The sequence below is a fragment of the Halichoeres trimaculatus genome, unplaced genomic scaffold (assembly GCF_033239565.1).
Source record: "Halichoeres trimaculatus isolate MK-OKI-2021-1 unplaced genomic scaffold, fHalTri1.1 fHalTri1_scaffold_16, whole genome shotgun sequence".
Classification (NCBI taxonomy): domain Eukaryota; kingdom Metazoa; phylum Chordata; class Actinopteri; order Labriformes; family Labridae; genus Halichoeres; species Halichoeres trimaculatus.
The window spans coordinates 12921436-12935538 of NW_027437194.1; the positions used below are offsets into that span (position 1 = coordinate 12921436).

General features: G+C 39.0%; 1 protein-coding gene across 2 annotated transcripts in view; it reads left to right on the top strand.

Moving 5' to 3' along the window:
- vldlr (very low density lipoprotein receptor) overlaps window positions 1–14103 on the top strand; it is a 69117-nt gene that overhangs the window by 18964 nt on the left and 36050 nt on the right. For both annotated transcript variants that reach the window (XM_074689816.1, XM_074689817.1), the window contains exon 3: window positions 5454–5576. In XM_074689816.1, the coding sequence (XP_074545917.1) occupies window positions 5454–5576 (123 nt within the window). The remainder of the gene's footprint in view (window positions 1–5453; window positions 5577–14103) is intronic.

Here is a 14103-nt window from a genome sequence, read left to right on the forward strand (position 1 = left end):
ATTTGTGCCTCTTATCTGGTAACAGGCATAACTGTGGAGTCATTTATTGTAGACTGTGTATTTATTTCCTGTGACTGTGATATCTCAGCAATAACTTGAGGGGACTTCCTTTAATTCCCCACAATGTTCACTTGAATAAATTGTTAAGACCTTGGTGGTCAAAGGAAACTGTAATATCCCTTTCTTTGTTGGACCTTTTAATATCCCACCAATCCAGACATTAGTGTGAAATTATCTTACATGGAGAGTGATGATGTAGTGACGACAATCTTCAAAGACACCAGTTGGATTTTCCTCCAAAAGTACAAACTTTTCAAGATACAGTATATCTACACTTTCTTTTTTTTTTTTTGAAGCTGAATCATTGCACACAGCAGCGCAGCAGCAACAGCAGGGCAGGCTGTTAACTTTAATGGGTCTCAAAATGACCCTTCAGTTCTCATCATTTATGAGGTTTTAACCAAGAGCTGAATTATCCACAGAGGTCTCGTGCTCTGTGAAAACAAACAGACCTAGTAAACGCTAAACACTCGAAATAGAGCTGTCTCTATAACAATATTCATTCTTTGTCCAGCGACTTTCCTTGATGAGCACAGAATCTTGAGAGGGCGCTGTGAGCTGAGCTGCTATTAATTTCACTGCACTCATCTTGTTTTTTTAAGATGTAGATTCCCTAAAGACAGCATTGTTTACACCACTCTGTGTGAACCAACACATCTTAATGAGGTGTCCTCATCTTTCTCACATAGCTAGTCTTTGGAGGCTTTGAGGTGAGCAGTTGCTATCTCTGAACCGCTAGTTAACCAAAATCTTTCACCAGAAAATGATGGAGTTGAAAAGAGCCTTCTGAAAAACAAAACAAAGCCATCAGCCTTATCCTTAGACAGTCGTCTGTAATGCCTTAGTCCTTTCTTGTCAACCTCCGCAAAAGTGAACAATCCCCTGTTAGAATGAAACTGTCTCAGCTTTCATTCTGTGAGGATCGGTGGCCAGTTTCATTGCTCCGTTGTATATGTGGGCTGAAAGTATGTATTGCATTACACTGTTGATGTGGCCTGGAGTGTGGGCGAAAGAATGACAGTCTGTTTTTGTTATAATGAAGCAGGCTTTCCTGCCAAAGTGAGCAATATGTAAATGAAGCTGGACAGACAGTCTGGGGAGAATCATGAAAGGTCGCCTCACTGGGTGTAGCATAACTTTTCACCCAAACAGAGCTCGTACCAAAAACATACCAAATCTGACTGTTTCCTTACATGCCACCATTGCTTTTTTCCCTTAAAGAGATGTAAATATATAAAAGCCCAACACTGTGACTCACATAAAAATAGTTAGTGCCTGCTCTACTTCTTACACATGCCATATAACAGAATCATCAGTGGTTTCATAGTGTGCTAAATTAGGAAACTGATTTATTTTCCCAGACTTAATTATTCTAGAAGTTGACACTTACAACCCATATTTATCTTTGTGCTATTTTAACAAATTAAAAAAGAGAAAATCATTGTCAGTGTAAACACTGAAAAAAACCCTCAAATTTAGCAAGTGTTTTTGTCTTATTTTCAATATAAAATGTCTTTGGGCTTAATATAAGCCAAACTTACCAGAAGTCAGTCCAGAACTTATTTTTTAGTTATTAAAAAAAACACAAGATCTGAATTGCTTGAAACAAGTAATAAAAACATTTGATCATGTAATGAGAGAAAAGTTACATATAATAAGGACGCGGTCACACTGGCCAATCGTGCCATGCCTAAGCACGCTTCAGCCGTAAAGCACGTTTGGACTGGCCAGTGTGACCGCAACTGTACCGTGCTCAAGCACGATTCCCTTCCGTGCCTCAGCACGCTTCGAAGAGGTGGGCTTCGGCACGGTTTACTTCATGCACGAGCACAAGCACGCGGACAGCACGTGCGATCCATTACGTGTAGTCACTGCGAGCGCATCTCTCGACAGTCATTGTAAACAAAGCGGGGGTGTCAGAGGGCTGTGTCGGTCGAAAACGACTTAATACAAGTCCAAAAGTCTCTAAAGTTGTAGCAGTGCTCTCTGTGTCTCATTGTGCTGACGCTGATGAGATCGCGCTTCATGTTCACAAATGCTTCACAATGACATAGGCGGGCTGTGCGCGTGTCTGATACCCACTAAAGTCTGGTTCATATTTGGGTAGTGTGACCGCCAGCCGTACTCTCCAGCTGGGGAGCAGCGCTGCAGGGGGGCAATCGTGCTCAAGCACGGCACGTTTTGGATGGCCAGTGTGACCGTGTCCTAAGACATTATTCTAGTTTTAAGCATATTTTCAAGGATTTTGTCCTTGTTCTCTTGTACGAGTAATTCAGACCTCATTTTTGTTTGTATTTTAAATAACTTGAAACAACAACAACTTCTTGACTGACCGGTTGAAAGTGGCTCATCAAGTATAACAAGAACATTTTTACTCAAAACAAGACAAAAACACTTCATAACATTTCTGTTTTTTGCAGTGAAGTCACCGGTTTGTTTTGATCTTATTTGTTTTTGGTTTATTCTGCAGGTTAAATCAACTGAGTCATCAAATAATGTCACCCAAGCTTGTCACAAACACTTATCAATTATACTAATCATTCACATTCATATAAATATTGGCCTGTGATACCTGGTTAATGGCACAATGCTGTCATGCTTTTCTACACATAAACAATGACGGATTGAAATATTGTAGCGTGGTGTGTTTTGTTAGCATTTACTCAAGAAAATAGAGACTAGTCTGAAAACGGTTTAACTAGCGTAATACTACAATAGTGGATCAAGTAACCAGCTGAGGCATGTGAACCTTTATCTGCAAAGAGGACTGCAGGCTGGCTTGCTAGCTATAGTCGCACTTGTCAAAACAATTTAATATCATTTACCAACAGACTCTGCTTTCGTGCTTCGCCGTATGCAGTAAACTGTGCTTAGAAAAACATTAAGGAGCCTCCTTAAGCTCCTCAAGGAAACACCTTTTTTAAAGAGTTCCCATTAACTTTAGACCAACAGTTTCTCTCCAGTTCAGCGTTGACTCAGAGTGACCATTGCATGCATTGCTTTGCTTAAAGACAGATTTTTATAGGCTAATTATGTAAAAAGGTCTAGCTGATTAGCATTTTACACCCTAAAGGTCAAAGGTTAAATCACATTGCCATCATGACATTATTCAGACACAGGGTGGTGGATTTCATAAATTCATGGTTTAGACACAGCCACATTGTAGTATTAAACTCTTATTTAGTTAGGGTGCTTCTGTGTCACATTGTATAGAGTGTAAAATGTCTTGTACTCTAATGATCGTAACATGGCGCGCTCCAGAATCAACTTTGTCACTCAACATAGTGTTTTTTATTCTTTTTTTATATAATGCAGTATCAAGTGGCCATGGACACAGATGGAGCTTCCTCTTACTATTTCACCGATGTCACATGTCATATTCAGTTCCTATCATGTTAGCTTGGCCTCACTACGAGCCTTCCCAGCATCCTTTGGGACAGAATGACCCGGTGATGGGAAGGTAGCAGATAGAGCTGAGCTAAATATGGGTACCAAAGAAGTGTGTGTGTGTGTGTGTGTGTGTGTGTGTGTGTGTGTGTGTGTGTGTGTGTGTGTGTGTGTGTGTGTGTGTGTGTGTGTGTGTGTGTGTGTGTGTGTGTGTGTGTGTGTGTGTGTGTGTAATACATTTCAGATCTTCCTGCATTTGCTTTTGTCCCTCATCTATCTGGGTCATATGAAACCGAGGGGGAGGGAGAGGGGAATCAGCAAAGGAAGTGATTGAGAGAAAGGAAGAAAGCGAGTGGAGTAAAGAGAGAAAAAGTACAAAGCATCACACGGCTGAGAGGACGATGCTTCAGCAAAGAATCCAGAAAATCATGATTAAGTACCTTTTAATCTAATGGCTGCAGGACCAAAATCCAGTAATGTGTGCATACCCACTGCTACACATTTTGCAGATGTTTCAAAATAAAAGAAAACTAGCAACTGTTGGTAAATCTGGTATTTTCTTAAAAAAGAATCCTGATTAGACATTTGTCCTTTTAACATCAGTTGTTTAAACAGCATTTTAGCTCACAACCCTTCTTAAAGTCCAGCAACGACCAACAAGCTCAAAAATAGAAGAATCGTGTAGAGAAATGAGATACTGGACCCCAATCATCTGTTCCAGCTAAGTTTGTTCCCTGTGTAAAAGTTTGGATTTCATTACAGCCTCATGAGTTTTCTGTGCATCCTTCTACCAGCTTCAAATGGACACACAAAGAGATGCGTTGTTTTGTACTCAGGCAATTCTTCCAGTTCTCAGCACCTGAGGTTTCTGCTTGATTACATTCAAAACTGTGAAACAAAAGCAACAGGAAATAACAGGTAGTCAGAAAAGGATTTTACTTATAGCAAAACAGAGCAAGTGTGACCAGTTACTTTGATGAAATGACCATATACACCTTTGACTGAACAACTTAAAATAGATGATGAGTGTTTATCACCTGCCAATCAAAACACATCATGTCTTTCTTTGCCAGTAACTTGTTTTAAAGCCGAAGTTTTGCTACACGTGAGTGTCTGTTATCCAGCCTCTTGGAGCTGGGAGCTTTTCTAACCTGTTTATTTGTATTCTGGTCAGAGACTGAGGGAAGGCATCAAGGAGAAACTCAAGTGTGTGTGAACATGAAGGTGCTGAGAGCCAAGCATTTGTGTTGTGACACTGTTAAAACCCTTGAAATTACGTGAAACACTTCCAAATCTTCTCTCAAAGACTACTTTATCCACTTAATTCTTTGTATAAGACTCTTAATATTCGCAGTTTGTTTAATCTACTGATAAGACTGGTCTGAATGAGTTATAATGTCATAAAAAAGCATGGTTGGAAGTGTAACTGCATGGGCAAGTTGCTAATAGAGCTTGCTTGATTAACAGTGTTTGAAACTGTAGGAGGATAAAATGTTTGATGGGAAACCTTTTAATTTTACAGCCACAAACTGACCCGATCATTAAGAAGCTAAATGAAAAACAAAAGCCTTAACTGCCCAATGGAGAAAAGTGACCACTCTTTGTAGCAATAATGTTTTTTTTTTCCTTTAGGATAAATAAAGAACTGTCTTAGAGGGAATACAGAGGGCTGTGTTTTTTATTCAGTTCAGTTTTGTTGTTTCTAAACTCTGAGTGCAAATAAGAAGTTTCAGGCTTTTCTTTGACATAAGGCAACAAATCATAAGCAGGTGACCTTTTCACCAGATACTGATGGAGGCGGGTGGAGAGGAGGGCTCAGGTTTGGACTGTGATTCATATTCCTGTGGTGTGAGCACAGATCAGATCCTTCTCCCCTTACCCTTCTTATTATTCATAGGTTTCTATTTCTAATGTGAAGTGTTTGATTAAAGAACATGAAGCCCCTCTCTCCAGCTCTTATCCTTTCCTCTGAATAATGAGTCTGTCTATCTTTCCTCCCTTTCTAGTGAGAAAGACTTGTGCGGAGGTGGACTTTGTATGTCGCAATGGCCAATGTGTCCCAAAGCGATGGCACTGCGATGGAGAGCCGGATTGTGAGGATGGGTCCGATGAGAGTCTGGAAATCTGCCGTGAGTATCCTCTGACTTTGGAAACAACCGTGTTAGAAGATTTAAGAATACAGTATAAACCTAGATGTAGTGTCGGCAATTTGACCTGTGAGCTTTTATGCTGGCTCAACTTAAGTTTGGGTCAACCTGGTTTAAGGGTAGAAATGATGCTGAGGGAGCTTTTTTAGCCTCCTGCTAAACGGCTTATTCATCAAACGCCAATAAAGTGAAATGAGAATAAAAAGGCATTTTAAGGCATTTGTAGAAGGGTGACACATTCAGAGCTGCATTGTCTGCACACCCCAGACTTCAGTCTTGAGTGTTTGGTAGATCTGTTGCCTGCTGCATAATGATTTGTCAGAGAACATTACTGAACAGGTCAGCAACTCCCTCTATTATTTATGAATGCGTACTGACAGAGAGCAGTTCATTAAGAGGTTTTCAGAGAACATGGAGGCAGATTGATGGAGAGAAAGACTGAATATGGCTTTTTATTAGGGGTGTAAAGGTGTTCAAATGTTATGTCCTGCTCAAATAATAAACTATAACCAGAAAAGCACTCAGAGAGTGCAGACCTCTGCCAAGCATATTGTGATTGTCCCCAAGACTTTAGTCTTACTTTAATGTTATACTCCCTTCAGCAGACTGTCTGCTACAATTTGGTGTTAGTTGCAGGTTTGTACAATAATTTGTTACTTGACAGTGTTGAAAATTATGATGACCCAGTACATATTTCATATTCTGGATATCCAGAATATTGCCAGGATCTGGATCATACTTTTACATCTGTCAGAAATTATGGAGACCTTGTCTTGTATTGTTTTGCAAAGCAATCCAACCATTTATCATGGAGTTATATACACATATGGTGAAAATGTCTATCTCACAATGATAAAGAATCCTTTAAAAAATTCCTGGATCCAGACAATGATCCGAATGACCTCCAAAATTTAATCAGTTTGTCCTTATCCCATTTTGAACATTTCCTGAAAATTTCATCAAGATTCGTTTGTTAGTTTTTGATTTATGTTGTTCACAGACAGACAAACTCTCCCCAAAACATAACCTCCTTGGTGGAGGTAATAAATGGATTAAATGGACTATTCAGACAGAAGTCTTTTTTTTGTACCGAGCTGTAAAAATATTAATTTCTGTTATGACATTTTTTTTCTGGCTTGGTTTGTATTGGGTTTCTGGCACTTTCAGAGCCAGCCTCAAGTGGGCGCTTGACAAACTGCAGACTTTATCACTTGCACATTGCCTTGTTTTTTAGACCTGAGGTTGGTTGAAACCAAACCATCACTGTACAACAAGTAAGGGAATGCAAATAAAGCCTCTTTTTGGTATTAGCTCTTCTCTTTTTCTTTTTTTTTTCCCTCACCGAAAATGAATTCACATGGATTCCCCTGGAGGTGGACAGTGTGTGCAGCCTTAATTACTGCAGCCTGTGACTGCAGTGTAGAGTGCAGATTCAGGCAAGGACAATGTGACCTAAAAACACTTTTTCTGACCCTTTATGGCTCTGATGAGCGGCGTTTGCTCACTGTTCTTATACCCAGATCCAACTTAAGAAACCATTAAACTCTAGTGACTCGTGTTGAACATTCTTTGTCAATAGCTTGAATGTGGAGTTTATGACCAACCTGTTTTTAGTATTTTGGGCTCTTGTGAGGATTTTGGATCATTTCTAAAACAGACCAAAGTTAATATTGATAACAAAAATAAAGCAAGACCATCAGCAACAAAATTTATGATTTCTACATCCTTACCTTGATGTATTTCATCCCACTTAGCAGACATTTTTTAAAGCAAAGACTTGTAATTTTCATATTCTATTGTTGAGTTTGAGAGATGTTTTTTTCAGGATACACAGGACAAGCTCAATAAGCTATTGAGAGGAGTCATCTTGTCCATAGAGGATTTCAGAGTCATTACAAACAGAAAGTGTCTCACAGGAGCCCTATGTCATGTGACTTTCAAGGCTACCCTTCAAAAGCCATATTTTGTCAATCAAATCTTTGCATTCATAGGTTTTATTTCCAGTTCATTAACAACAGAGGTAAAACTAGCCTTTTGTTGTCACTGTAAGGTAGGAAGTGGAGGTTTTAATTTTAGAGGTCTTCTTTAGGGGAGTGCATGTTCAGTCCACTTAACAATCAAAAATTATCACCATAGCAAGTTGGCATCAAAAGCCTTGCTGGTTAAATGAATCATCACTAATTTTATTTGTTTACCCAAAAATTAAAAATTCAGATTAGGCGACAAGATCTACTCATGAGGGTACATTTATAATTAATTTTCTTTTTCTTTTCTCCAAAACAGTTTAAGACATATTGTTAATAACTCTCTGAGCTGGTCTAGCAGCTGCAGAATTCTCCAAATGTCACTTTTTTGAGTGTGGAGTAGAGGTTTCCTGCTGAGTCTGAAAGTATCTTACTGTTGCAGAAATTCAACAGCGAGGCACTTAAAAGCAGCGAGGGGGAGTCCCCTGCGAGCAGTCCTGTCAAATAAATAAGTTGTTTAAATGGAACTAAGGGGAGCTGCAGGGCTTTAAATGCTATAACTGTGATGTGAGGTTATGCCGGTGTGCTTGTTGTAGATAAGCGATGATGGAAAGTGTTTATACTGAAGTTGCTTTTTATTGAGTCTCTCCTCTGTGCCTCCTTCACTGTGCTGTTGTAAAGACAAATGGACTGTGGCATCTCCTCAGGTAAAATGATAACATCAGAGGAAAGATGAGGCACTTCATCAAACACTTGTTGGTTTGATCTTCACAGTGCTTCCCTGAAAGCTTTCTGAATGCTTTAAACAGCTTTTTATGGCAAGCGAATAGAGCTCGAAAATGTCTCTTTAATCCATTTCATGGTAAATACTGAACCTGACGTCTGCTCCCGACTTCCACTCAGCAGAGTTTTAGGTTGAAACCAGTATCCTCCACGGAGAGAGACCAAAAAAGCTTTGCTTGAGGGGGATGACGAGACATAGCTCACCTTTTTTGATCTTGTCAGTTGAAGAGAATATAAACTGTCAGCAGTTGTTTTATCAAACCTGCTTTAGCTGGTGTTTTTCTCTTTATGTATAAATTTACACTTTTCATAGCAATTTCAAACAAAAAATCTGTGTGAAACAAAATCACCACAACATAAAGTAATCCTTGCTCTTAGATTTAAAAAGTGTGTGGGTAGAGTAACCAGAGACTCAATGAAGCTATCTCCACTTATAGTAAATGTATTAAATAGCTTCAGTTCAATCACATTCATTAGGCATTTATTGAAAGTGAATGTGAAACAGATAAAAGAATCAGAATTTTATTACTGATGGCAATTATTGATGTGAAAAGCTTCTCTTTAATTCTGTACTCCCTTTAAAAAAAAAGATGGAAAGATGTTACATATGAATATATGTAAAGGTTCAGGAGTCACAATAAACTTACACCAGGAAAACACCAGATCAGATGAAGATTTTAAACCATTTCTTGACAAAGATACTAATAATGGTCTGTATTTGGGAAGCAGTGTCAATTTTTACAGCAAATTCTAATTTAATCTCGGTCTTTTTAATAACACACCATTTATTTTTAGTCACCTTTTAGTCTTTGTCTAGTTTAAGTCGACTAAAAACTAGGGATGCACGGATTGGATTTTTGCTGATATCCGATATGCTGATATATCGAAACCCCTTTTGGCAGATACCGATACCGATAATCACAAGTTTGTTTTTTTCACTGTAAAGACAGCTAAGTCTATCCTGTACTGGAATTTATATGTTACTCTTATTATGATGGTCTTATTTGTTTAAGAAACACACATAAAACAAGACAAAAAACATTTGATTTTACCATAAATAAGAAATTTATTATTTTTTCAAACTCAAGACGTTCAGTATTGAAATACAGAAAAATAATTTCTTTAGATCACATGAACTTTCAATGTACAATGCATTTTTAAATATAACCAAGTTGCATTTGATTATTTTAGAGCTACTGTAACAACCTGGTTACAGACACAGAGCTCTGCAGTGCAAATAAATGAAGTGCTACATTTTATTTAAGGAGCTTATTTTTCAGCTGGAAAATAATAATAATCCTAATTGAATAGCACCTTATCTGCTGTGCATATCGGCAGAAATTTTCATATCTGCCGATACCGATAAACATGTTTTTAAGCTTTTATCAGTCGATACCGATATTGTGCCGATAATATCGTGCATCCCTACTAAAAACCACGAGTTTGAGTCTTAGTCCAGTCTCAAGTCTTTCAGTCTTAGTCAAGTTTTAGTAGACCAAGTATTAGCAGATTTTAGTCAAATATAATGTTAAAAAGCTAACTGTTGTGAAAATTTCCTGCAAACTGTGTGAGGTTCTGCAAACTTGTCTTAATTCTACTCCTGTCTAACTGCTGCTGCTGAGGGTCTGTTGAAAAGACTTTTAACTGTTAAGTTATGTAGCGTGGCATCATACAGTAGGTAATGTTATGGAAATAATTCAACATTATTTTACAATACACATTCAAAAAGCTAGACTAGGAGTTGCAGGCAGTGTTGTTTTTTTCTTTCACATTTTGCCTTACCCATTTCATCCTCTCCATCTGGAGTTTCTTTGTTCAACTCCCCAGCTCGTCTTTATGAAAAAGTTACTAAGTATGGCACATGAGGTTGCATCAGACTGAAGTGCTTTTCTTTTATTTCTCACGTTTTAAGCGTCACTCTTACACTTCTTATGTGTGTACTGTGTAATAATAAAGGTTTGTACTCATTCTCACGATCCTCTGACAAACACTGGTGTGTGTGCATGTCGTCAAGGTGATGAGCGGCTGCGTATGAGGAGAAAAAGAGCTGTCGGTGCAGGCAGCCCAGGGACAGTGTTAGCAGTTCCCCTGATACAGTTAAACCCAGTGCTACTCCAGGTCTGTGTCCCTCCCGAACATTTTCATCACAGTCTTTATTTGTTGACGAAAGTGTCAGTTATATTTAATCACAGTCTTTGTCATCATGTCTGACTTTTTATTTATTCGGCGATGAATATTTTTCATCATAGTCTTTGTCAACAAAATTAACACTGATTGAAGACTTTGTTCACACATGTATGTTAGGGTTATTGCAATTTTGTTATGAAAGCAGTATGGTTTTTGCAGCAGTGTGTCAGCTAACCAGGCATAATGCACAAACCTGAGGGGAACATCAATAAAAAAATACTTTTACTTAGAAAGGAAAACAGTAACTCTCAGTCGGGGTAAGTCCCTCTTACACTCTTGAATGTGGACCTGTGGAGTGATGTAGCCAAAACAAGAGTGATGCATTTCTGATTGTCGAGGCCCCAGAGTTACTCAACAAGCTGAGCAGTAGTTCCAAGGCCTTCCAAAGTTTCTGCAGAATAAAAAACCTGAAATAGGCTTGAGCAAAAGCAGCTGCTGGATAAGCCTTGAGAATGAAGTAGAAAAACACAGATGCAACACTGTAATTCTCGTCTTATGCTGTTGTAATAACTGGAAAATGGATGGTGCTTTATCTGTCACAGAACCCAGGAGCTCAGAACTGAAGGAGGATTTGTGTCACTCTTATTACACCTGTTCAGGGCTGTCCTGTCTTAAATCCTCTTAGTGTGAATGATTTTTCCCTCCCTGTTAAAGTGATTAAACCATTGTTAGCATAATAAAACCTTAATACTTATCAAACCTTTTTAGTCCTGTAGTCAGGTGATGGTAAGTGCAGTTGTCTTCTAAAAGCCAGTGTTTCCAATGGTCAGTCAAGAAGACTCTGAGTCATCCTCAGTTTTTTCAGTCTAATGCTGTAATCCAAGAGTCTCAAAATAACTCATTTTTCCAGAGGTGTTTTACTCTTCAAAGTAAACAGACCAGGGGACTTGTTTATAAAGCTTTGAATCTTGAGCACAAACATTTTGAAAACAGGGGAAACTGGCATCACAGATGGCAAAGTGGTGAATTGAAGCCACACAAACATTTCTTCAGCACCGTCTCGTCCTCATTGTCCTGGACAGACCTCACAGGACCAGACACTAATGTAATCACTGATGAAGAGTTGATTATTAGACTAACTGCACAGCCACCAGATTTCATTATCTTTCAATTTGTGCATTTATCATCAAGTGTGGTTTTAATTTTAATAAAGATGCCACAGAGCACTCAGACACGGTGGTGGCTTCGCACAGTTCACCTCCTTCATATTCAGCACATCATCAGCTGCATGTATTTATTCTGTGAATAATTCAAGTGTGGATACATTAGGCCTATACAGCCTCATAACTCGTCACAGAGCAGACAGCATTTCACACCAAAAAATGTGGCCAACAACTGATTGCTTCTGTTGGTGGATCAAACTTTTGATTGATAATAATACAGAGTGAGGGAGATTGCTGACTGATGTCTCCTATCTGAAAGCAGATGAAGTCAGTGTGGATCCTATAAACATGTAAACTTTGCAGATATAATCATGCGTAATAAAGAATGGTGGATGTTTTGGCACATAGGACAGGATGAATCACTATCATTCTCTGATTGTTGCAAAGGTTGTGATCCTCTGCTCCAATAATCTACCACAATGTTCATTTGATCAGTCACTTCATTCACAAACTCTTGTGTTTCTTGATCAAAAAGTTTACTTTCCTCGTCGTAACTTCCCGTTATCTGTGCAATCCAGCGCTGGAAACCTCTGATCTGCCCCCTCGTTTCTATGCATTTTCATTCATGGGTTACTTTGCGATGACCATTTTTAGCTGGTTACGGGCGTGGCAGATGCAGAATTTGCGGCTTTTCTACATGCATACTTCTCCAAGCTGATCCTGATTAATAAAAGGAAAGTGGCGTGCAAGGTGGGCACATGAATGGTTTTATAAATCTGAATCATTTTTAGTGCGCTAGTGCATTTTTAAAAAGAAGATAAATTTAGGTCCTTGGCCCAGATGGTTGATTCTGTAGTAAACAAACATAAAAAAGCAGCTGTTGGCTGAAATTTTACTTGATATCTAAATTTGTAGTGGCCTGCGTTTTCCAAAGGTGATGAATCCCCATTAAAAGGGTGAAATCACTCTATAAAATATTTTTACTGATAAGAAAAATGTTTCTGGTCCTTTTTTTGGGACTGCAGGACATCTATGAAGGCTATGAGCTCCCACTATTGTCGATTTTGGTGCCCCCTGTGGTCGACCAAGTGATGCATCTCACAGCTCTGCAAGTTGTGTTTTCTGATGGATGTACCACTGATAAGGAATATTTCTGTGGAAGAACTAGAAGCAGTTTTTGATTCACTGCCATGACTTGTGTAATAGAGGCATTAAAAGATGTGATGAAAACGTTCCAATAGACCAGTTTGCTTTTGTGATTCTGGAAGGAGCATCAGTGTCGAATTCAGCCTCTTAAAAGAAAATTCAGAATTCACTCATTGTCGTCCTCCGCTCTGAGCAGCTATGGTAGTTGGACCCACACTTTGTAGCAAGACCCATAAATCAAAAATGGCTTTCCAGGATTGACATTTGTGTGATCTAGTCTCTGAAACCATGAGGCATGCTATTCTACCAGAGAGCTTTGGATAGTGAAGCGTTAACAATCAGTCCCACCTTTTCTTATAAGCAGTAAAAAACTCCTTACAGGAACATTAAGATCTGTTAGATACAGCACTTTTTAAGAGCCAGCTGAGTGATGACAGCTGACTCACTCAGCACCCTGCTGGAAATATGTTGACGTTGGCCAAAAGCCAGGTCATTTTGAAAGTGTGTGTCTAACCAGGAAACAATAGACTTACGCTGACTGATTCTGGACTTTGGTGTAGAGCGTAACTGGAAACAAGAAACAAAGAAAGGGAACTTTGTAATGAAGAGCAGCCAAACCTGATTCTACTGACACAAGCTGACTACAGCTGTGTTAGTGGATTCACTTCCTCTTATTCATGCATACTTGTGCAATTCCTCATATTAAGCTTTTATTTCCACTAAAATTACACAATTCAGTTTCTTCCTGAGTGCTGACAACAGAAAGTCTTTGATCCATGCAATCTCTCCCTCTTTAATGTCACCGGGTTGCTCATGGAGACCTCAAACGTTACAACCCTGGAGCATGTTTTCACTTTAGTTGATCAACAGTGTGACGGTCAACTGAAGGTCTAAACAGTTGTGTGTGTCTGTGTGTGTGCATGTTTTTAAAGGTTGTGTGAAGTTCCAGCCATAGCTGCCGTGGAGTACGTGCAGGTTGACCTAGCCTCTATAGCCGTTGTATCACTGTACTGTTTGACCAGCTGTTACACATGACTTGGCAGCAGTGAATGGAATCTCAGGCGTGTGAGTGTGTGTGTGTGTGTGACTGCTGCCACATTGTGTTTGCGTCACTTTTCTTACGTCAGTGTTTGATTAAGAAAGTGAGAAGTGCTTTCTTTTCACTTCGTCACTGACAAAAAGACAACCAGGAAGTCAAAGTCCTTCATTGAGTAACAAACTTGTCTTTTTTACACCATGCTCTGTTCACGTTTGCTCACACCGTTGCTGTCAGCTGGAAATCTTTGTCAACTTCTCTGCTACTGAGAAAACTGGATAGGGTATCAA